The sequence below is a fragment of the Triturus cristatus genome, chromosome 1_2, assembly GCF_964204655.1.
Source record: "Triturus cristatus chromosome 1_2, aTriCri1.1, whole genome shotgun sequence".
NCBI classification, from domain to species: Eukaryota; Metazoa; Chordata; class Amphibia; order Caudata; family Salamandridae; genus Triturus; species Triturus cristatus.
In genome coordinates this window covers 441,173,237-441,199,116 of record NC_140580.1, presented here as the reverse complement: position 1 = coordinate 441,199,116, position 25,880 = coordinate 441,173,237, and the positions used below count along the sequence as shown (strand labels likewise).

At 43.5% G+C, this 25,880-nt stretch overlaps 1 protein-coding gene across 2 annotated transcripts in view; it reads left to right on the top strand.

Moving 5' to 3' along the window:
* PDE6C (phosphodiesterase 6C) overlaps positions 1–25,880 on the top strand; it is a 294,405-nt gene that overhangs the window by 112,279 nt on the left and 156,246 nt on the right. For both annotated transcript variants that reach the window (XM_085614976.1, XM_085614975.1), the window contains exons 10-12: positions 16,830–16,973; positions 20,763–20,828; positions 22,398–22,544. In XM_085614976.1, the coding sequence (XP_085471102.1) occupies positions 16,830–16,973; positions 20,763–20,828; positions 22,398–22,544 (357 nt within the window). The remainder of the gene's footprint in view (positions 1–16,829; positions 16,974–20,762; positions 20,829–22,397; positions 22,545–25,880) is intronic.

Below are 25,880 nucleotides of genomic sequence, written 5' to 3'. Positions count from 1 at the left end.
GCGACCCCCAGCTATAACGGTCAACCACTTATTCAGTTTGGAGTGTCGCTGTAATTACTTTATTCTATTATCTTTGATGTATTTCAATGTAACATTGATTGTCAATTCCTAAGTGATGGTGGATTTACAGAATAACATATAAGTGATCACTAATTGCATGGCAGAACCACTGTCTATATACTGCTAATACTCCCCAGGTTCTGCATGTTACTGGGATACCCCATGTTTATTAATGGTTTCACGGATATAGGTCCCTGCATCCTACAGAAATATAAATATATTTATGTTCTCAATTAGAAACAAAGGGAGTTCAAAACATGTCTTGTTTTCATGGACAGTCATTTCTGAAGTAGTTTGTAGCCTGACATTTTCGGCACTATTGGTTAACTATATATTTGTAGATGTCTGGCTTTTTAATAGCGTTTACTACTGTAGTTTGGCTGAGTGCAAGTGCTTCCATGCCCCACTTTTGGAGATAGAGGCAACTGGGCAGCGGAGAGCTAAAGAAGGGCTACAATAATGCTCCATGTCAGGAGGACACCATGCAGCCAGTTGTGGGCACATTTGTAAGAAAGTAATTTATTCTGGAAACTTGTAGTCTTTCCTTGCTTCTGTTTAAGCAACTGGACCAATATAACTGTTAGCAGTGATTTGGACACATGCTGTCCTCCTCCTCCTGATATGGAAAGGTGTAGTAGCAATTATGCAAAAAGTGATCTGTCCACAATCACAAATTTGGCAGAGTACAAGCCATCATAAGAACCCAGGTCTTCTGCAGCCAACACGATAGCCCTATTACATCTCTTCTTATCCGTTTCTGTTAAAATGTAGAAAAATGAGCCTATTATAAAAATGAATTTATCTTAGAATATTCACAGCTTAATGATTCTGCATTCGATGTGAGCCGCATTGCTGCCGGTGGCTAGTGCAGCAAAGATGAGGGAGGGGAATGGTACCGCCACTTAGCTGTCAATGATCTCATGGGGTGACTTGCCCCCATTGTCAGGAAGAAAGGGGACACTGAGAGAAGGTGAACAGGGAAACTGACTTCAGGAGTGATATGAAGATCCAGGATGCTGGCGACAAATGTGCAAGGGCAGTGAGCAGCAAATATGTGGGCTGGCAGTTATACTGCTTTAGAAACTGATTATTAATTGACATACAAAGACGTAGGTGCCAATTGAGGTGTTATCTAAAATATACAGTACATACATCATTTTCTATTCACTTGTAGATAAAAAGTAGGTTACTTTTTGTATGAGAAACACAAACTACATACACACACTTCCTGGGTGGTGTTAAGAAGTCAGCCAACTAGTCATAGCCAAAACATTGAGTTTAGCATTCTCACAAACCATTAGCCTAATAGATTATACAAGGCAACTGCAAGCATGGTGTGATTATTCATAAAATGACCTTCCTAAATATGGTTTACTAAGCTTTTCCTTGAAACAAATCAAAAGACATGCCGTTTAGTGAAGACAACAGCGGCAGCCGGCACTGATCGGAGGTAGGAGGATGGGTGCAGGAGGGGGAGAATGCTGGAGGTAGGGGGCGAGGGTGGAAGGGTGGAGGACGCGGGGGGAAGTGGGAATAAAAATTTGAAAAAATACTGTAATGCAGTCTGTATGGAGAACATGCAAAGTGCCCAAGACTGTTTTGGGTGGCCCGAGAGGGCCGGCCAAGCAGTCACTGCGCACTTTAGGAGAGTGCTGCCACTCCTGCCCCCGCCCCCTCACTCAAAGCGGGCCGAAGTAGAAGAAAATAAAAGGTTGATAACGCAAGTTATTATCATTTATTATCCCTTTGTGTCACTACAAAAAAGCAGTGGGGCGACGCTCCTCCGCCTTAGCGGAGGAGCCGCCACTGGATGACAATGCAGCTATCCCCAAGATAATCTAAATTAGGACCATGGGTGCAATGTTTGAAGCTGACCAGCCAATCAGAATGCTCACTTTGTGGACTTTAGCTACTGTTAGAGGCCTACAAAGGAGGTATTTTGTGCTGCCACCTTCAAACGTCCCTCTGGTGTGCTGTAGGAGAGCTGCGGGAGCAGGAGCTGTGGCTTTATATCCTAAAATAGTTTGAAAAAAGTCTCCTTTCACCTACAGTGCTCTTTCGACTTTTCTGAAGCAACTGGATGACATCCGGCTGTCTAAGCTCCTCCCATTGATTTTGCTGAGAGAGGCCCTGTCAGACAAAAAAACAAAAAAAAGTAAAAAACCTTTGTTTCTTCCAAAATCACATTTCATCAGCATGAGTCCCACGCTGCCCCTCCCTCTTACAGACCTTACAAACCAATAGGAGTGGGGCAGGAATTAATCCTTGCTCCAAAAAACAAAGCAACCAATTTGGACCATGCCCGTTAGCCTGAGTGAAGAAATTCTTTCAGATGCTGGAGTTTTAAACTCAATTTGCCACGTGTTGGACGGTCAAGGCATACGATCACCCACTATGGGCTAATATCCACTCATCTCTCTGAGCGGTCACTCTTTTTAGACTTCAGTCTATGAGAGAGCAGGTGCAGCTCCATTTTCCTACATATAATATGAGCCCACGTAATCTCTGGCAAACCCACCAATGCCAGCATAGGATTCTATTTGAAGTAAGCAGCGAGGTAGCCATATCAGGTTTCCAAATAGGTTTATTCCAGGTAAGAAAGAACAGCTTAGACAACCACGTCCAAGACGCACATAACTCCAATCCCACCCCGTTACCAGTGGAACGTGGAACCCCACACGAGTGATAACATTCTATACAGAGCATACCACACACCTTCCCCCTTAAAATAAAAAAACAAAAAAAATAAAAAAAAAACATTCATATACCCAAAAAAAACTTACAACATAGTTAACATTTGAAAGAAATCAAAATCTGACAAAATCATTCAATTTAACAGGTAATTTCCTAATGCGAGAACTTTTCCTTAGAACAGATACCTCATCATTTTGTCTCTGACCCGAAACCCCAGGTACCACATTACGATTCACAGGAAGAGCTATGGTTGTTGTTACATTGTCTGGGCTTAAAGTTGAGTCTATCATAGCTCCACAGGTTCCTTGAACATTAGCAGAAGAAACACAAAAATCTTGCCCAGAAGAACCATCAAAAGTATCAAAGAAATTTTGACAGTCATCCCAATTCTCCTTAGTTCCCAAATCCTTTTTAGGCATGACATCTAACTTGCTAAAATCATTGTTAGACCTATACATGGACACTCGTCTAAAATTCCAGATCTTCCCACCTTGAACTCTAACAGCTTTGCTAAAAACCTCAATTACTTTGAGGGGATCAGACCACTTAGACCATTTTTTGTCAGGACACCCAAACTTGACACGTACCAAATCACCAATTTTAATTTTATGGTTGGAAGGACGTTTTGTACAACTTCCACTTCGCATTTTGTCTTGGTATCTTAGTACACGTTCTCTGACAGCTTCAAAATCTACCAAAGGATCACTAAATTCGTTAGATTTTAACCACCAAGGTCTGAGTTTCGAACTTGCTTTCCTCCCTCTTAACATCTCGAATGGAGAACAGCCAGTTACAGAATGAGGAGAAGTACGATATGTAAGCAAAGTGGCTCTCAAAGCTTTCCTCCAATCTATGTTACTTTTAACAGCCAATTGTATAGATTCTTTTACCACTCTGTTAAATCGTTCCACTTGACCATTGGCCATAGCATTGTAATTAGACACTTTCTTGTGGATAATACCACACTTATTCAAGAACAATTCTAGTTCTTTACTAATGAATTGTGGGCCATTGTCAGAAACAAGTTCAGCAGGCAAACCCTCCCTGCTAAAAACATTGTCCAAAAACTCTATAACTTGAGTTGTTGTAATTTTGTCCACAATTTTGACTTCCGGCCATTTGGAGAAATAGTCCACTAGTACTAATGCAAAAACATTTTTCACAGGTGTAAGACCCAAAGGGCCAATTTTGTCAATACCCAGTTTTTCCCATGGTCCTTGTGAATACTCAATCGGTGAGACACCCACCGATAGCGGTTTGACAGTCTTATCACTTTTGGAGCAGAGAGCACAATTTCTAACCCATTTATCAACCATGTTGTCAATGCAAGGCCACCAATGAAATTCTCTTAAACGTCTTTTGGTACATGACATGCCCATATGTCCTTCATGGGATAGGTTAATTAAATCGTTTCTGATTCCTAGTGGAGGCACTATTTTATCACCCCTACTTACAAAACCATGTGAGAACATAAGTTCGTCTCTTATTTTAAAAAACGAACTGATATCTCCATTCAGCTTCCTCTCTTCCGGCCAGCCAACACGGAGATAATTTATCACATTGTTCAGTGTAACATCTTTAGACATTTCTTTTTCCCACTACTCTTTTGAAAAACAACTTGAACCCATACTGTGGTTAATATCCTCCATAGTGAATGCTACATCACATTCTTCTTTCTCCCCATCTAAATCTGGGACATCGGACCAAGGCAAAGACAATCTTGACATACAATCTGCATGTACATTCATCCGGCCAGGAATATACACCACAGAACACTGATATTCTTGTAATTTTGCAGCTAGTCTTGCTAACCGCGCTGTAAGTGTTCTGCCACCACCAGCCGCTAACATATTAATTAGAGGTTTATGGTCTGTCCTCAATTGGAACTTTGTTCCCCACAAAAATTGCCTAAAATGTTGTGCAGCCCAAGTACAAGCGAGCAACTCCCTCTCAATTGTGGAGTAGTTGAATTCTGCCCCTCGTAGTGACCTAGAGGCATAAGATATCACAAACTCCTCTCCAAAGTTCTTCTGCATCAGTACCGCCCCTAAACCTGTACTACTAGCATCCACAGCCATTATGCATTCACCACCAGTCTCAAATGGTCTCAAAAAGGGAGCAGAACTGATATCGTTTTTTAGAATTTCAAAGGCTAAATTCTGTTGGTTACCCCAGATGAATTTCGCATTTTTCTTTAACAATTCACGTAGGGGGAATACTTTTGAAGAATAATTCTTCACAAATTTGCTATAAAATTCAGTCAAACCTAAAAAAGATAACAATTGCTCTCTATTGGTAGGTGCCGGCGCTTTTTGAACACTCCTCACATGGTCTAATTTAGGTTTAATTCCTTCACTTGATATTTCATGTCCTAAATATTCTACTCTACTTTTCCTAAACTTACATTTAGAGAATTTCAGTGTTAGCCCTTTCTTTTGTACAGCATCTAAAACCTTTTTTAAATTGGCATCATGTTCCTCGAAATTTCTTCCAAAAATTAAAATATCGTCCTGGAATGCAATCGCACCAGGACAATTCTCCAACACCTCTTTCATGATCCTTTGAAAAACTGAAGCTGCACTAGCTAACCCAAAAGGCATCCTTAAAAATTGAAACATGCCTTCGGGTGTGATGAAGGCTGTTAGAGATTTAGATTCCTCATGTAAAACAATCTGATGATACGCACTTGCCAAATCTACAGTGGAAAACACACACGCACCTGAGAGTGTTGAGATCATCTCATGTATGTTTGGCAATGGGTGTCTATCGATCCAGATCTCTTTGTTTAGACTGCGTAAATCGACACACAAGCGTAAATCACCATTGCTTTTGAGGGAAAGAACCACCGGAGAAACCCAAGGGGAAGATTCAATTGGTTCAATGACGTTTCTTGACACCAAATCAACCAATATGTCCTTCAATTTAGTGCGGTAGGCCAAAGGTACATTACGTACTCTGTGTCTTACGGGCAGTGCTGAGTCTTTCAGGATAATCTTGTGTTTGAAATTTGTGTATTCTCCAAGAGTATCTTGAAATACTTTAGGATACAAACTTTTTATGGTTTGAACAAATGCTTCATCCTCTGCCAAAATGCTGTATACAGGTGGCGAGGCATTAGGATCCAACTTGATCCCCAACTCTTGTTGATGTGGCCATCCCAAAATGGATACCCCCTTGCTCGCAACATATAATTAACCCTTGGTTTTTTTCCCTTTAAATTCAAAGTCTGCCCAAATAAAACCCTCCAGGTCTATTTTGTGTCCTGAATAGCTACCCGGTTTGATAACCGGAGACAATAATTGCTTTTTGTCCCACAATTTTTTAAATAGCTCCATACCAATGATAGAGTACCATGCACAAGAATCGATCATCATTAGCACTTCTTTGCCATCAATAAATATTGTGCCAGATGGAAAACCCTTGCAACTACTCCCAGTCACACAAGAGATGCAATTAAATTCATTGAAGTCTGTGGAAATGTCTTCTTCATCATATGTTACACAATTAATTTTTTGCATTGACCTACACATTTTCCCGAAATGACCTGCTTTCTTACACTTGATACAAATTTTACTCCACGCAGGACATCCTTTGTAGTTGCCCACATGGTCAAAGCTGCCACATCTGTAACATATGATAGGATTTCTTCTATTAGGCTTATTATCTTTAAAACTAAACTCCTTTCTGTTGACAAAGGGCCTCATGTAGGTAGCCAAATACCGGTCGGTAACGGCCGATTTTCGGTAATTATACCGTTACCGACCGGTATTTTGGCTATTGGTATGTAGGGGGACAAGTTTTGGCTTCGGAATTTACCGAATCGGTAAAATTACCGAATCGGTAATAATACCGAATCGGTAATGTTACCGAATCGGTAACTTTTCCGAATCGGTAATTTTACCGATTCGGTAAATTCCGAAGCCAAAATCGAGATGTAGGGGGAGTGTGTGGGTGTGTTTAAGAGTCGGTATTTACCACCAACTTATAGTTGGTGGTAAATAATTAATGTATGTGTTTAAGCATTTTTACGCGCGTAGCAGTGTGCAATGTGGCATACATACATGCCCTTAGGGCATGTATGTGTGCCACATGTGCACACATGGCCGAATCAGGGGTGCAACAGGGTGTCAATGTGACACCCTGCCACCCTTTCATGTGTTCCCCCCATTACCGAATCGGTATTTACCGATTCGGTAATGAGGCATACCTTCCCATCAATGGGAAGGTATGCCTCATTACCGAATTGTAACGAATCGGTAAAAAATACCGACTCATTACCTACATACGAGTTACCACTTCTAAAATACCGATTCGGTATCGTTCGGTATTTTAGAAGTGGTAACTGGTATGCTACCTACATGAGGCCCAAACTGTGGCCTTTTAGTTGTAACTTGGTTTTTAACAAGTGATACCTCAACTACAGGATCTTGTACCTTAATATTACATATTGGAGCCTGGCCCCTAATTTCACTAACAAATTTTTCCGATTGTTCGATGCCTTTGGCAATATTCACTACAGCAGTTAATGACGACTCAGTTCCTAACCACAACCGTTCTTGTATTTTCTTACTTTTTGTTTTCATCATTATTTGATCCCTTAACACTTGCTCATAATTGATAGTATCAAATGCACATGAGCCTGCTAATGAGCGTAGGGCAGATACATAAGTTTCAATAGACTCATCTTCTTTTTGTGCGCGGGAATAAAATTTAAATCTTTCCATTACAACATTGGTTTTTTTTCCAAATCTAATGCTCATTTTTTTTACTGCGACTTCGAAAACATTTACTCCTTCTGCGCTCTCCAAGGGAGGTAAGTTGTCAAACTCTTTAATACCTTGACCCCCTAAACAGTGTCTCAAAAGGTCTAGTTTTCTTTTGGGAGTACAACCATCCTCTTCCAGAACTTCTACATAGGCTATGAACATGGGATACCATAGGTCCCATTCCATTTTTGGCTCGCCAGCAGAAGGTAAGAAATGTGGGGGAGCAGAAATGTTTGACATGTTAAATTTAAAGTAATCCTCTTACACTGAAAATGCAGTTGAATTTTAAAATTATTGTGGATATTTAAATGAATTTGTAAAATATTATTCCACACTCTGAATAAAAATGTTTCCCTATGACATATGACACAAAGTAGAGCAAACCAATACAAATAACAATAAGAAGATAAATTTAGGAAGAAGAAAAAAAAACAGAAGAATTTCTTCTTTACATAAGTGGTGTGCGAATCACCAAAGTTAGTGCTCGCCTTTCCTTTTCCATTGAATAGCCGTTGTTGACTAGCTGTATTGAAACGCGCTAGTGGTTGAGTATTTCCCTGAATATGGCCGCCAAACGTGTGATGAAATCACGCTCTCAGCGTGTTATGTGTGCTCTCAGCGTTGTTCGTCGTCATTTAACAAAGATCGTGGAGATGCGGAGGCGCGGGGACCGAACCATGGCATTCCAAACTCCGTTGAACGTGAGTTGTTTACTTTTGACGATCCGTAAATAAAGTGTGATAAAATGTATGTATGTTGAAACTCCGTTAATCCGAATTCCAGCTGTAAGCGCCCTCACAAACCACGGTCTTCACCACAGTTAGATCCGCTAGACTGGATACGAGCGATGAAAGACTTCTTGGTTTAAAAACGAGCACCATGAAAAGCTGATGGTCTCTTTATCCGCAATACATCCGGGAAACTTGACTCAGAGTCAGTAATTCGGCCTCAGGTGCAATCAAAGCACAGTTATTTGATCAGCTGCCGGTGCGTGTGAAATCATACACGCACTTTAATTGACAAAAAAAAAAAAAAAAATTGTCTTGGTACCTTCCAGTGAACGCTGTTCTCCCTTAATCCCGATCGTCGCCAATGTGAAGTAAGCAGCGAGGTAGCCAAATCAGGTTTCCAAATAGGTTTATTCCAGGTAAGAAAGAACAGCTTAGACAACCACGTCCAAGACGCACATAACTCCAATCCCACCCCGTTACCAGTGGTACGTGGAACCCCACACGAGTGATAACATTCTATACAGAGAATACCACACTATTGACATTCCCTTGCCCTGGAGGTACTCCTCGAGCACAACAGTGACATGTCCCAAAATACATCTGCCAGGCATTGCTCATTAAATCCTGTATATCTGTGATTCTGGCAGGTTTCTCCTTTTACCTCTTTGTTACGTCATCAGCTTCCCCGACCCCACTAAGGCATCCATTGGACTTCAGCCTTAGGGATCTTACTAAAATCCTTAGAAAGACATGTGAGGTATCTACCATCACTGCACAGTTTCAGAGTGGAGAATGTCATCTCTGGAGTCTGAGGTTCAGAACATTTATTGTGGTCCAGCAATTGTCCACCCAGAACTTAATTTGTAAAACAGTAAGTGTTGTCTAGGTCCAAAGTTTTGCTCAGAAGCCTGCTGCAGAGCTATCAAGGGTCAGGCACTGAATGCAAAGGCTGTTCAATATTGATTCCATCTTATGTCTCTTTAATCCATCACCAGATACCTGCTTTCTCTCTTTGTCTCTGTTTCCGTTTTCTCTTCATCCTTCGTTTCTCCCTTTGTGTTTTTCTTTCTCTTGCTCTAGATCAAAGTATGTTGAGAAACAAATGAGTGCCAGTCCGCACAAATAAGTGCAGGTGAACCCCACCTGCAACCTCCTGCTCAAATAAAGCGCTAGGTCCACCTGCTCTCCTTGGCTGTTAACACTCCAACAATTTCACTATCTTACTTCCAGTGTCACACACATTAACAGGGCACTGCAGAAGTCTATCTAGGGGCTTATGCCTGCCTCCAACCAGGGCCGCAGAGGAAAAAACACAAGTGTTCCGGTTCACCCAGCCTGAGAGAAGGCTATGATTTTTAAAGAGAAGGGGAAATTATACAAGGCAATCACTTTCTGCCTATGTGATTAATTTTACTTGAGAAATGACAATCGTGATACAGCGACCAAAACTCCAAGAAAACATTTATGAATCAAACAGGGACACAGGGATTCTGTAATACCTTTGTGGAACCATGATAGGAAAGGATACTCTGTTGGCACTGGTAAAGAAGTCAACTTGGTTGAAGGATTTAAGGAATTCATAGAGTCATAGCTTCCTTCAACCTCTCCAAATGAGTCACACAGGAGAGTATTGCACCAGTGCAGCATGTAGCCCACTGGTCCAGCAATGAAATGCGAGAGGCAACCAAATGAAGGCCTCCCCCTCTTAACACAAAGCAAGTTCAGAAATGAAATGAAATGAAACGTAAATGTATATAGCGCGGTTGCTGCCCAGAGGCGTCCAAGTGCTAGAGGCCAGAGTGAGTTGCTTGCCAGAGGAAGGAAAAAGAATAGCGGGAAGTTAATGAGGGGCATTAAACAAAAAAGTCTTCAGCTGTTTTCGAAAAGAGGAGAGGTTAGAGTTGGACCTAAGATAAAAAAGGAGGGAATTCCATGTCTTGGCGGCATTGTAGGCGAACGTCCTGCCGCCAGCTCTTACCTTTTTTATTCTGGGGACTATGGCCACACATGCCTGGCTAGAGCGGAGGTCTCTGCTGGGTTGGTACTGTTTTACTAGGTCCCGGACAATCATCGGTCCTGTGTCCCAAAAGGCCTGGTGAGAAATACACATGGCCTTGAAGGTGATTCTTTGTCGCACTGGAAGCCAATGCAGCCTGCTCAGTCCAGGTTTGGCTGACTGTCTGCGCGGCAGCTGGAGCAGTGTGCGAGCCGCACAATTCTGGACTATCTGTAGTTTGCGCAAGGTGTATTCCGGGGCACCGAGATAAAGGACATTATTAAAGTCCAAACGGGACTGAATCAAGCCTTGAATGGCCACCTGCTTTGCCTCCACAGGTAGAAGAAGGAGGACTTTCTTCAACATCCTAAGAAGTCCGAAGCAGGTAGCCGTGAGTTTAGTAGCCTGGGTATTAAATGAGAGGGTTTTATCAAGCCAGACCCCAAGGCTCTTAATATTGTCCTTAGGTATAGGGGGCGCACCTAAACAAGAGGGCCACAAGGAGATGAAAAAGGTGGGATTTGTTGGACCCAGGAGCATCAGCTCAGTTTTGTCCCCATTGAGCTTAAGGGAGGAGGAAGTCATCCATCCCTTTACCTCCTCTAAGCATTTTGTTAGCCCACCTGAAGATGACAGACCAGCCTCCTGCGCAAAGGAGACCACTAACTGGGTGTCGTCCGCGTAAGAAATTATTTTAACCCCATACGGACGGACAATCTCAGCCAGTGGTCTCATGTAGATGTTAAAAAGCGCGGGGCTTAAGGAGGAGCCCTGTGGGACTCCGCACCTCAAAGGTCTGCTCGTGGATACTGTTTCTCCATCAAAAACTTGGAAGGATCTGTCACTCAAAAAGGATTTGAGCCATAGCCATGCTCCATCAACTATTCCGACACTCGAGAGGCGGCTCAGCAGGGTGTCGTGGCTGACCGTATCGAATGCCGCACTTAGATCAAGGAGGATCACTGCCACTGCTCCCCCTTGATCCAAGATTTTTCTGGTTTCCTCAGTGACTGCCAGTAGGGCAGTCTCTGTTCCATGTCTGGGTCTGAAACCCGTCTGGGTGGCGTCTAACAGCTGGTTGTTCTCGAGAAAATTCACCAGATGGAGGTTGATGTATCTCTCGAGAATTTTGCTCACCCATGGGAGTAGAGAAATCGGCCGGTAGTTACTGAAATCAGTAGGGTCCAGATTAGTTTTTTTTAGCAAAGCCCGAACCATGGCCCGCTTCCAGGCAGGAGGAACAGTACCAGAGATGATGGAGGCATTCAGGAGGTCCATGATGGTCGGTAGGATAACCTGGGATGCCAACATCATAACTTCTGGAGGTGCTGGATCACACGGAGACCCAGATTTTAACTTGCGGGCTATGGAATCCAAAGATTCAGGGTCTAGTGGTGGAAAGTGATTCAATGTTATCAAGGATTGAGATGGAGTATCCCCCAAATTTGTCTGGCCCTGAGCTATGGGAGCCATTGCTATAGAGGGGAAAGATGAATAGATTTTATTAACTTTCTGGTGGAAAAATTCTGCCAAGTCATTGCAGTGGGCTGTTGTTATGTCCTGATGCATACTAGAAGAGGGAAGTTTCGTAAGATTTTTCAATATTTGAAAAATTTCCTTAGGCTTGGACTTGGCTTGTATGATTTTATCAGAAAAGTATGTAGATTGGGCAACTTTAACCTCGGTTTTATAGATTTTAATTGCCTCTCTATACCGGGCTTTTTCCTCCAAGGAGTAGTCTAAACGCCACCGTCTTTCTATTTTCCTGCAGTGGCGTTTCTTTTCCCTAAGTGCCTCTGAATACCAGGGGGCCGTCTTATGAGAACGTTTCAACGTGATTTTACCCAAGGGGAGAGTGGCTTCAAGGGATTGTGTGATCCAGTCTTCATATTCCTGATTGGCCAAGCATGGGTCCTCATTGTAGGAGGGCTGGTCAATCGCTAATCTACTTGCCCAGGCATCGACGGGTAGCCGCGCCCAAGATCTGGCATTCCTTACAGTGGGTGTAGAGGGGAGTGGCTTGAATGTGGTCCAGGTAAAAGGCACAAGTAGATGGTCAGTCCAAGGGAGGGAAATAGGCAACCCGGCCACAAGGTCTGTACAGTTACTGAACACAGGGTCCAGTAAGTGGCCCTTGATGTGAATAGGTGTTTTCACTTGTTGGACTAATTGTAGTGCAGCTAGATCGTCTACAAGTGTCATAGCAGTGCGGTCCAGAGTAGAATCAAAATGAAAATTAAAGTCCCCTAGCAGAGTATAATTAGAGGCAGTGCTAACCCGTTCAGCCACAATCGACGGAAGAAGATTGTGAAACTGTTTAGGGGTCCCGGGGGGCGATATATGACCGTACCTGAGAAGCAGTTGTTAGGGGAAAATTCCAGACTGAATGCTAAGCTCTCGCATTCTGGAATTACTTCAGAAATTACTCGATAGTGGAATTGCTCTTTATATATAATGGCTAGGCCTCCTCCTCTCCCTTCAGGACGGTCCAGCCGAGTAATTTGGAAGCCTGGAGGGAGGGCTGTCACTAAGACAGGATCAGAGTCCGACGCAAGCCACGTTTCAGTGACAAAAACTGCATCTGGCATGCGTTCCTCTAACAAAAGGGCAATTTCCACCCTATGTTTTGGCAAGGACCTGCAATTTAGCAAAAACATACAGTAATCCTGCTTCACATCCCGAACCTGAGTAGGTTTGGGGGTTTGTTTGCACCTTGGACAGATCACTGGAAGCTCCGTGGCATGATAGAGGTGCGAGCGACAATCAGTTCTCAAAGACCTCATACTAAGCAGAGCTTCCGCGCTATAATGCATGGCATATTGTGGCTGGGATGTAGGGGGCATGGCCCTCGGCCCTGTCCAGGCGCGGACGGGCGCAGACGGGCTTGCCTTTGGCGCGCCTTCGGCGCGCAGACGGCGCGCCCGCTGCGCGTCCGGGAGATGCACATATTTTATAATAAGCGGGGCGTGGCCTGACGGTAGTGGGCGTGGCCTGTGTGCTCCGGGGAAATGGCGGCACGCAAAAATAGTAGCCCACGGCAGCGCTGGAGTCCGCTGCTCGGGGATGCCCAGGGAGAATGAATGGTGAGTTAAAAACACAGTAATATTACACCCAAATGTTAAAACTAGCAAGTGTTTCTCCCGGCTTCCGCCTCAGGAGAGTGAAGTCCTCTGATCGCGCTCGTAACTCAGCGCGCCTTAAGTGACCTTAGTGCGGGGGGGGCGTGGCCTGACGGTAGTGGGCGTGGCCTGTGTGCTTCAGGGAAATGGCGGCAAGCAAAAATAGTAGCCCGCGGCAGCGCTGGAGTCCGCTGCTCGGGGATGCCCAGGGAGAATGAATGGTGAGTTAAAAACACAGTAATATTACACCCAAATGTTAAAACTAGCAAGCGTTTCTCCCGGCTTCCGCCTCAGGAGATTAAAGTCCTCTGATCGCGCTCGTAACTCAGCGCGCCTTAAGTGACCTTAGTGTGGGGGGCGTGGCCTGACGGTAGTGGGCGTGGCCTGTGTGCTCCGGGGAAATGGCGGCACGCAAAAATAGTAGCCCGCGGCAGCGCTGGAGTCCGCTGCTCGGGGATGCCCAGGGAGAATGAATGGTGAGTTAAAAACACAGTAATATTACACCCAAATGTTAAAACTAGCAAGCGTTTCTCCCGGCTTCCGCCTCAGGAGATTAAAGTCATATAAAGCCCTACTCAAAGCAAAGAAAAATTATTTGTCAAGAAGGAGGTGGATGAGAAGCAGCGAAGGAGACCGATAATCATACGTTTTGGTTCTCTTTGCCTAAATAATGGAAAGGCAAAAGTGAGGCTAAAATTTTGGAAGTAATATGCTTAGTATAATTAATTGCGTTAATAATCAATTAAAAGTTAACCTCTGGTCCAGAGCAGGCATTCCTAGAAGTAGATGACAAATTTCCTCAGATAGAGATGGATCAAATTGGGCATCGGTAAGGAATGAGTGAAGTACCTCTAGGAGGATTTTAACGTCAAGAGAGCATTTGATTTACTCACGTTAGGAAAGATACCAGGACAAAACCATAGCCCCGTCAGATATTTTCCAGTACTGTGGGATTGATATGTCGCAGAACTCAAACACGTTTCTCTCAATTTACAACCAACGTTAGGCTTCCTAAGTCATGGAAGAAGCAAACGTAGTGCCCATTTCTGAAAGTGGTGTGACGGTTAATATTCCGTCATATTTCCCTGAAGCAGCATTAATGTAATTTATTCTTTGAGCTGACCTCCTGAGACAGTTATTTGCTCTGCTGTCCAACTAGCTGTTTAAACTTCCCCTTGGAAAAATAGATCCATCTTGAGAAATCAGCCTTCTTCGGGCGGAGGAAGGACTAAGGGTTAAATCTACCAAAGCTGATTAGCTGCACCTTCCTGGCAAGCACTTGCAGGAAATTGTCACAAGGGAAAAAGGGAGGAACGAAAGACCTCTTGCTCCAATCACAGCAGGGTTTTTGTGTGAAGCTCAGATGGAAATGAGTAGGCCTACATGGGCAGACGTTTGCTCAGAGAGAGAAAGAGATGTCCCACTTTTACTAAAAAAACAGCCCTTTTGGTTCTTCTCAGAAAGCTGTGGAGGGAGATGGGGTGCCCAGGAAGTGCCATTTAGATATAGGGATGATATAGCAACATCGAACATCCGATTCTAAAAACGTCCACTTCTATTTTTAAAGAATACATAGAACAAGATATTCTTGATCTTTGATCGTTATTTAGAGTGCACAAATAAACACAGAGTCTACTCTCTCCATCCTTTTTTATGGGTCATGATCACAGGGCTAAGTGATAATTAGAACTCAATAGGTTATCACCTTTTCTTCACATAGTTGTCAACCATAGGTAGTGGTTGACAGCCCCCCTAATGCTAATGGGAATACTACACATTTTATGCCTTATAAGAATAGCCCCATCCTCAATTTGATCATATATTGAAATTCTTCCAGTATTGCATGAGCATCTCTTGTGCTCTTTCATAATAGTTTCAAATCGATCCTTTTCTGTCTCCTTCGGGGCTTGTGGTTTCTGCCCAAGTCCAAGAATAATACTGAGTTTTACCTGATTCTCCAAGCCTAAAATATGTATATTCCCTAGTGCTAGATACATCTTGCCTTCAATTCTCCTACTTTTGAACTGTCGTCAATCATGACATTTAAAAGCTTAATCTTATCTGAATTGAACAGAAATATGTAAAGCTGGTTTTATTTCACAATACAGTGAACAATGTTTCTCAGTAGTCCGCCAAGCACCAAAGGCTGAATATAAAATGCGGTGTTAATCCACAGTTAACGTAATCCATAAAAACAGAACAATAGAATGGAACAAACATGCAGACGAAACAATCTACACATCAGCACACCCCCAGAATTTCACAGAACATACAGCAAGAAGAGTTTGAAATTGTGTGAAACTCCTGTTGTAAACTTTTTGTTGAGGAGAGCTTGCATGCTTCAAGTTGGGTTGAATCATTAAAAATCTGTTCTCGTTAAAGTCATTTAAATTGTGAAGCTTATCTTATCTTGTTTGAAAATAGACCACTCCCCATCCTCTTTCACTGGTATCAACCATCTCGAGTGTTATAGGTAAGAAGCTGACAGGCAGCCATCTTAGAAGGAGCAATCTACTTGGCACAGGATCCAGGGGAATGTAAGTGGAGCCTACTATTAAGGATGCTCAGATGTGTTGTCTGAGACGTGAGATGTTCTGTGTCAGTTCTGAGTAGCTCATCCAGTTTGCATTATGTTACTTGCCATTCATAATGGTAAAAGGGCCAGTACCAGAATGTGAGTGAGGTAAACTAGCATGCCAGAACTGGCTGAAGATCACACGCCAGACCTCTTGAAATCTCTTTAGTCTCAAGTTTCAGAAAATGAATGGTACAAATCTCAATTTGCTTGAAACCTTGATTCTTTATGTAGAGTCATGCATGCTTGCGCAGGGGCAAGCACCAGGGGCCAGATTTACAAAAAAAGTGATGCATCTGTAGAGATGCGTCGCTTTCCCTGCGCCACCCTGAGAAACCCTTGTGCCACCTTGGATACGCCGTATTTAGAATACGGCGGACCATGGCGCAAGGATTGACAGATGCGTCAGAAATTGTGACGCATCTTTCGGGGCAAAAGTCACGCATTGCTGGACTAGTGTTGCAAGCACGACGCAACTCCAGCAATGCATTTTGGGGCCTATTCCCACTACACTGCTTCACTCCTTACCCCTGCTTCAAGCAGGCGTAAGGTTTTGTAGCAGTGGCGACCTAGAAGTGACGCAGTCACTGCGTTGCTTTTACAAGGCTTTCCTGAGTGGGAACTCCCACCCTGCATATATTATATCTGATGCAGGTATTATGTGACGCAGGGCTTTACAGCGTGACGCATCGCCCTCGATGAGTCATGTTATAAATTGGCTGCATTTTTTATGCCGCTGCTGCATCACAAAAGTGATGCAACGGAGGCGCAAAAGTGTCGCAAGGACTTGTAAATCTGCCCCCAGCTATTCAAATAACCAACGATCATGGTAAAAAGTGATGCCCAAGAGAATCTTTGAAATTTTTGCTTCCATATGTTTCCCTATAGGCACTCACCCAGTTTCTTGGATGGTCGGTGCTGAACACTGATACTTATGACAAAATGAATAAAATTGAAAACCGAAAAGACATTGCTCAGGAAATGCTGATGTACCAATCAAAGTGCTCTCCTCATGAAATCCAGACAATTTTGGTAAGCAACAAATACTTTATGTAATGGTATTGGCAATTGTATAGTATACAGTCTGGCTTGGGTAGCTGGAGATTATGGCCTGGATGGTCTGGTAGTGAAGCAGATTGAGTTGACTTCCAGACCACCCCTACACTGGTCTGGAATCTGAAACATCTTGTGGTAATATGTGTAGGGTGTTCATTTCCATGTGTCATACTGTGTGCTTTGATATGAGGTTGAGTTTCGGTTTGACATTCAAATGATTATATATGGTTTTGATGGATCGCTCGTGGCAATGTAAAAACCATAGGACAGCGGGTGTACGATTTTTGTGTCAGAGAGAAAATGTGTCCACATAGCTTCACCAGTTGCCTGTGCGGATCTTACCTAAGACATATGGCTTTAGCCTTGCAGACAGGGCCGGACTGGGAACAGCAACCAGCCCTGCCAGATTGTTGCTCGACTGGTCCTGGGAGTGGGGGCAGCCCCCAGTGACAAAACAGGCCCCCACAGGCACAAAACCAGCTCCCACCCCTCTGGCCTACTGGGTAAATGCCCGGTGCCCGCTACAGCCAGTCCGGCCCTGCTTGCAGATACAAATATACTGAGCTCTGCACTGCTTTCTACATGCTGTGACATAATGCCATCCTTGGTAGCTATCTATCTGGTATATCTCAAGTGTGCTTTATATAGCCGGGTCTGCAGGCTTAGTGGACTAATGCAACCACTCCAAGAACCTGTCTGATCTCACGATCACAGGATTAAATTCCAGCAAGTCCATTCAGATTTTTATCTTTCCAAGGTTGATGGATTGGGTACCATTGAGTTAGGTAACAATAAACATCTGTTATTCAGCACGAAGGTGCCCCAGGGGATGAACATGCGCTTTACAAATAAACATGTTATGTATATGAGCTGGTTTGCGTGTGTCGTTGAAGGGTAATATTATGAAGAACCTCTCAATAGCCAATTCTATGACCTTTCTGAGATGGATTGCATTTAAGAGGAGAGTTTTGTCGAATATATTTACTTTTGGTGTGTTTTATTGGCAAGTACTGTTCTCAGATATATCGGTTCTGTATTGGAAATATATAGTGTTTTCTTGTGATATATTCTGTTATATGTTTGTGTGGTTAGTTTTGTTGACAAGTAGAAATGGCAGTGACAAGCCAGCCATCTATTAAACATGTGTGCTGGTTTGTGTGCATGTGGAGTGTTCAATCTAATGTGTTCTACTGCATGTTTCTGTCACACTTCATGTCTCCAAATATTGTTGGAAACAGTCTGATGGCTTGCTAAAGGCATATGTGTTCTGAATTGGGTGAGTGGGGAATGCCCTGCTCAATGTCAACTGTTGCACATTGGTCTGTTCAGGGGGATCAACAAAAACATGGCAGACTTTATCAAGTTAATACAGTGAGTAATATGGACACAATTGCTCAGTCCCCCAACACAGGTGATACAAGGAAGCCAGAGAGCCCATCAACACAACCAACATAGCCCCGACAGGGCCGTAGCTTGGTCAGTAACACTGGAGGGGTGGAAGCTTCAGATTTCCCGACAATCACTCTGGCATATCATGTTAACTATTACATGAGAAGCAGCGCATGAGGGGGGCTTATTTGTAAAATAACCATGTTATGAGACCTTACAAACAGGAGGGCGAGTGTGTGTTTTTGTCTGAGTGAGTATTTACAAAATCCCAGTTGAAATCTGACAGACACCTTACCATACCCAACTGACAGCTCCTGTGCCCAACTATTTACTAAATAATACATTTATTAGGGGGGTGTAACACCCCAAAGACCCCCCCTCCAAAGCTATGCCCCTGAGCATTGATGCATTTTTGCCAGCTGGAAGCATAGGTAACCAAACCAATAATCACATGGCACCCCCCACCTGGTATGATTTGGGGAATTGTCTGGCACTGTCATGGTCAGTTGGATGTACGATCTCCTGTGTAGTTCCCTTATAGGGATGGCCTGGTCTTTTAAGCATTGGGCATTTCTGGAGCTGCTGGAGGCTGGTTTTGAAAGCACAGGGCCGCTGCTGGTGCCTTTGTCACTTTCCACAGTTTCCCGAGATTAACTGCAGCAGGCAGGCACAGGAGGCATCAAGAGAGAAGGAGGAAGGATTGACTGAGTGAGAGAAAGAGAGAGAGGGAGAGAGAGAGAGAGAGAGAGAGAGATTAGAGAGAGAGATTAGAGAGGGAGACAAGAGAAAGGAAAGAAAGACAGACTGAGAATGGATAAAAGGAAAGGGAGCGATACTAGTTTGAGTTTTCTTGCCAGGGCTGCTTTCTGTTCCTCAGTCCGGCCATGAACCCAGACCTTTCCAAGCACAGTCTTCTGTTTCCTGTTGAAGCGTCGACACTACACCAGTTTGAGAGATCTCTGACTGCTTGTGGGGTTGATCATTTTGAAATTGTTACCTACTATTTCTATATATACGTCTGTTACCCCTGTGGCCCCTCAGTGCCCAACCGATCTGATCCAATGCTGGACGGAGCCCACATGGATGCTCGATGGCCCACGTCGGAGAAACGCAATATTCTATGTGAAGACCTGAGCTGATGTCCAAATCTTGTACAGTGATCTTTTGGCTAGACATACCTATATCTGGATGATGCGTGAGCAAAAAAGAGCTCCATAATTCCACCATATGATCATCCAGAGCATCACACTGGTCTTCACATAGTACCAGAGATGTTCTCTAACTATACGGTCAGTCTTTGAACCAGATGACGCTTGATAATTAGGCACACTGGACTGCACCAGTAGATGCGTGGGCTTGGTTTGCACATGTGCCTGGACTTACAGACATACCATAGAATGTCGTACCTTAAACAACTTCCAGATGACAGAAGAGTGCAATATCAGGCACATTCAACAATGGCAGGCTGACCTAGATGCAAAGAAAGCATAACAATGAACAAGTATAATGTTTGATTCACCCAGATACCATGAGAGAGCAAAAATAATGTACAGACACCAATTCCTAATGCAAGCCCCAAACCGTGGCAACGTGACCAAACAGCAGAACATTCAGTTACGACAGGACTACTACAACAACAGAAGAATCTCAATGCAAGGTCCACCAGATCTAATATGAAGGCAACAGCCAAACAATCACAATGTAAAGTCCAGCCAGGTGTAACATGAGTGCACACCAGAGCAATGATGATATAAGGCTCCCCTCACTGAAATGCGAGTAAAGCAGAGCACCGAATCATAATTTTAATGTACGCCCACTCCATTACAAGAGGAGAAAAATCCCAACATAAGACAGTCCCATTGTGCTGTGTCAACAATAGCAGAAAACCACAAGTAAGGCCCATTCCGATAGAATGTCAGCACAGTAACACTAGTCCATGTCACAGCGTATGACCCACCCCATAATAACATGAGTGTGGTAGCAGAACAACCACAATGAAAGGTCCACCTAGATGTGACATCTGCCCACCAGCTGATAAACACAGTGTAACGGGTACCAAGATCTGATATGAGTGCAGCAACAGAACAGAAACATGTTATGGTGTACAGCACACCCAAAGGTAGCAAACACAAAGGAGAGCCACCAGGGTTAATAGAGAAGAAACTGAATCATAATTATTAGAGGGCAGAGCCCTCTTATACTGTCATGTTCACACACTGGAGAAAAGGGTAGGGCAGCTGTGGAAAACAGAAATGGATGAAAAAAGTGAGTATGTATGTATGTATGTGTGTGTGTTCAGTTCACTTCGCTCGCAGCATGATAGTGATATATCTTTTTTTAAATAAAGTATTAATAATTTTACTTCTGTCTTTTTAGAAAACAAAAGAGAAACTGAAGAAAGAGATTGTTGACTGTGAAGAACAAGAACTCATTAAGATATTGGTAAAAGTTTAACAATAGCATTCATGCTTGAGTGCTTGAGTTTGTTTTCCACATTATCTATCTATCTATCTATCTATCTATCTATCTATCTATCTATCTATCTATCTATCTATCTATCTATCTATCTATCTATCTATCTATCTATTTAGATCAATAAGGCGTCTTAATGATATTTGCAGTACTTAAACATGTAACTTTAAATTTTCAATGCCTATTCATGGACATGAATGTAGTCAACATTTCTGACTGAGCCTTATTACAAGTTAACACTTTTACTGCATTTGGGGCCAGATGTACGACCCTATTTTGCATGAACAAACCAGTTTGCGGCCCGTTTGCGCATACAAAAATCATGTGGGCCATATACAAATCCTATTTTGCGACTCACAAAATAGTGTTTGTAAATGGCCCACATTTGCGACTCACTATTAGGAAGGGGCCTTCCCTTCCTAATTGCGTCCCCGCAGTCCATGTAAGAATTTTTTGCGACTGCAATTGCGGTTGCAAAACACTCGCAGTTGGTGGTAAAGCACACGCAAATGGGAAGGGGTCACCAGGGGACCCCTTCACCTTTGCAAATGCAGTTGGAAATATTTTTTGGGGGGCAGGCCGTGGTCCCAGGGACCAATACCTGCCCTTAAAAAATTAAACGAAAACGTTTCATTATTTTTTTTTAACTGCATCCAGTTTTCCTTTAAGGAAACCGGGCTGCATGTTTAAAAAAACTGCTTTATTTAAAAGCAGTCCCAGACATGGAGGTCTGCTGAGCCCAGCAGGCGACCATTCCTGGAAGGGCCAGACATTCCCAATGGGGTCACAAATTGCGAGTGCCTCATGAATATTGATGAGGCATGCAATTTATGACCCATTGCGAATCGCAAACAGCGTCTCAGACACTGTTGTACATGGCAAATTGCGACTCGCAAGTGAGCGCAATTTGTGACTCGCAAATTGGCAAGGTCGTATATCTGGCCCTAAATTCAAGATTAACTTTATACTGATTTTAGAGGTGTAATTTGTATTCTGTTAAACAGACTACGGGCCTTATTTACGGTTTGATGGCTGTTATACTTTGTCACAAACGTGGTGGGTGTCCTCTCTGTCGTATTACAAGTGGCACAAGGGCTGATTTAGAAGTTGGTGAACAGGTTACTTTGTCACAAATGTGATGGATAGCCCATTTCCCTTTACAAGTGCCTTGTATGATATGACGCTTGGAATAAGGCGGACGGAATATCCATCACATTTGTGAAGCAGTACCCTCTGCCACACTCTAAATCAGACTCATAGTCTATTATGTGCTTGTAATACGGTGGGCAAGATGTCTGCCACATTTGTGACAGAATGTCGTATTTGAGAACCTCTAAAAAGGCCCTGTGTATTCATGTGTACTCTCTTTATCAGACTATGGCCTTCATAATTAATTAATTAATTAATTCATTCATTATTTGATACTCATATTACAGTACATTCATTGGATGTTTCATGCTTTAAAGAAAGTAAGTTAACATTGCAGGTCAGTATTGCTGCATGGCTCATTTGACCCTTCTTTATATGTATATTTTGCAGAAGGAAGAATTGCCGGATCCCGCTGCCCAGGACCTGTACGAATTCCACTTTAGTGACTTCCCAGTAACCGAACACGAACTGATAAAGTCTGGAATCAAAATGTTCTTTGAGATAAAAGTGGTTGACAAGTTTAAAGTCCCTGCAGAAGTAAGATTAATTTCCTAATGTGCCATTTCTTGCTATATTTTAAGACAATGATAAAATATTTCTGAAGTGTGTTGGTTTTGATTTTGTTGCGTAGATGTTATCTCATTCTTGTTGTTAATTTCTGTAGTGTGTTGGTTTTTATGATGTTGTATAGATGTTATCTCATTCTTGTTAATTTCTGTAGTGTGTTGTTTTTTTGTTTGTTGTGTAGATGTTATCTCATTCTTGTTGTTAAGGGGCATACAATTAAATGACAACTAATTCTGCATAAAAAGTCTCGCACATTTCTTCATACTGTATGGTGGGATATATTAGTAACTGAATCTTCCAGCTGCAAGCAACACCAGTTCTTGCCACCATCATTCCTAGGTAAATGAAGCCGTATATCTTCTTGGCTTACTGCAAGCTTGATGGTAACCGCAACAGGTTGCAGACTCAGGCCTAGTCATCTCCCAAATATTAAAACCCAGTACCTACATAATTTTGGGAAGGTGGCTAATGAGTATTCTAGCGACTGCATAATTCCCATCACATAGGAATGAGGTATTGAGGATTTTCTACAACGCAAGACCACAATTGCACTTTAGTGGAAATAGATACTAATCCCATAGGGTGCAGTAGTGTTGCATATTTTGAAATGCAGACAACAGTATGCGTTAACGTTCCCACGTTTCTTTATTAATTGGATTTGGTATGCACCACAACCACTTTGTTGCCCACTTTAAAGCATATCATCTATCATGGTCAATCTTTGTAGAGTGTAAGCAGCAATGGAGAAAGTGAGCAACCTCGGTATATCCCCCTACCAGTCCTAAGTTGAGATGCAAGTACATGCATTTACCAATACTGATGCTTCAAATTGAAATATATTGGTTATTTCTTTGACCCAGCTCATGAGCTGTGATGGGCAGCTTAGTCATGCCATCTCTACCCAAAGAAATGACCATTCATTATGGTCAAAGGCTTTTTCGGGCTCAAGCACTATTAAAGACTAATGTGCCTGTTTAGTTTCGGGTCAAATTGTTACTGTCACCACAATATTTATATTTGTATGTTCATGTTCTTCAGTGCTTCATCGCAATATAAAACCATGTTGGGTTGGAGACTAAGCCCCCGCTCACTGTAGCCAGCCGCATGGCCAAAATGCTTCCACACAACTTCGCAGCAAAATTAGTATTAAAGAACCAGGGAGCCAGGAGGGCTGGTGCCATTCATGCAAGTCATTAATGATTACTTCATTACAGGAGGCTGGGTGAACCTGTCCCTATCTATTACCAACCAATTCATACAATAACAGGTCAAAGTGGGCAGCAAATGTTTGGTATATTTCCACTGCGATCTTATCGATTCATGAAGTTTGGCATTAGGTGCTTAGTTTATATTTTCTTGAACTTCCTGCAATATAATTCAGAAGATTAGTGGAATCTGGTGCAGAGAGAGAGATCAATTTTCTGTTGATCAGTTACAATGAGACGTGTATATAATCCTTCCATAATTTCATTATCACTGGTTTGAATTCCCCTGTGCATTAAAAAGCATCTTAAACCTTTATATCCCGTTTTGATTTCGCCCCATTGCTGCTAGTGGTCCACTAATCTTATGTACGAATTAGAGGATCCAGCGTTGGTAGACTTAAGCACTTTCAGATAGCTTATTCAAATATAACCATGTAATATGTGCTTAAAGCTGCATACAGTTTTTGGTAGCCATGCTTGTCCTCAGATCTCCTAGTGACGCATTAATGAGAACTTCAAATAAAAGCTACTGGGACTGAATGATGGATTGATAGGGATGAACTGTAAACATCTAACGTTGCCTTTTCATCAAAAACGTTAGTTATTTCTTTGAGAAAGCCTACAGTAAAGTCTTGATTAAATATGTAATGGCTCTCATGTGGTTGATAACTCAGTCTGCTTTTTAAAATCTTCAGTGTGCTTGACAAATAGGTCCATAATAATGTGTTCCTATTTTTACAGTCTATAGCTAAGTAGAAATACTTGAAAGTAGGTGATTTACTTAATTTCCACTTCCAACCCTAAAGGTCTTCCACCCTACAAATAAATCCTTCTCTGACATCAGACTCCTCCCCTGATGGAAATAAATTCCAATACCTAAAGAAATCTCACCATTAAAATTCATATAATACATACTTTATTTAGGACATAAAAAAGTTGAACTTGTTGGTAAAAAAGTTACAAATAACTTGTGTATCTAATGTACAATCGAACTCCTTTAAAAGTATGTCATTAAATTTTTTTAACAGGCAATGTCAAATATTCAAACATATATAATGTGAATGATAACATTTTAACTAACAAAAACAACTCATTGTGAAGCGATAAATATAATTTAGAATTTCGGGGGGCGTGGCCAACCGGGCAGCGAAATGGCCGCTCTGTGAGCGAGCTCCGCCGGCTGCACTTTTAAATCCTGAACTAATCCTACCCAAATACGCGAAAAGTCCCGTATTTTGAACCGGAGGGTGTCGCACACCGAGAAGCGCTGCTGTCGATTGTCTGAGGACAGCTGGTGGCCGCGGAGCCGAGCTGTGCCCCTGTCTTTCCCGCCCGCGTGGATCCTCTGGTGAGCGCCAGCCGCTGAGTAAGTTGGGGACGGCTGGCTGCGGCTGCGCGAGGCCGGTGCTGTGCGGGCCTGGGGTGAAGCGGCCGGCTGCTCCCACGGACCGGGAGAGAGTAGAAGAGAGGAGTCCGTCGCCGCGGGAGCGGCACCATCTGGGGTCCCGGCCGCTGTGCCCCGTCTGCCGCGCTGTGTGGAGCGCTGCCGGGCCGGCCTGCGCCCGGCCGTGGAAGGAGATTGCCCGGGCGGCGCGGGCGCCATCTTGTAGACATCGTAGAAGGCAGCCGGGAGACTGACCTGTGCGGCGCCTGGCGATCACTGGCCGACAGCTTGGCCCGCGCCCCTACACACCTGCTGAGGGGGTGGCCTGTACCTACTGCACAGTTCCTGTACTGGGCCTGGAGACTGGCGACTTGAAGACGCGGCCTGATCGCGCTGAGGGCGGCTGGGCCGGGGCGGTCGAGCTCCTGTGGACACCTGCGGAAACGGAGGGGACGGCAGAGTGACCATATGCGGCGCCACGGGTGAGCGTCAGTTGGACTGCACGGGGCCCATCACACCACACCCGCGCTGCACGGCGAAGAGGAGGCAGACGAGACCTGGCTGGCGGGCGTGCTTACTCGCTGTGCTCCAACCGAACTGAGGCCATAGGGGTGCAGAGGAGACGGGGAGGCTGCACCCCGAAGGTGGACCCCGGCGCGAGAGGCGCTGACCGGGAAATGCTGCCATACCGGACTGCCCCAGCGGTCACCTCCTTGC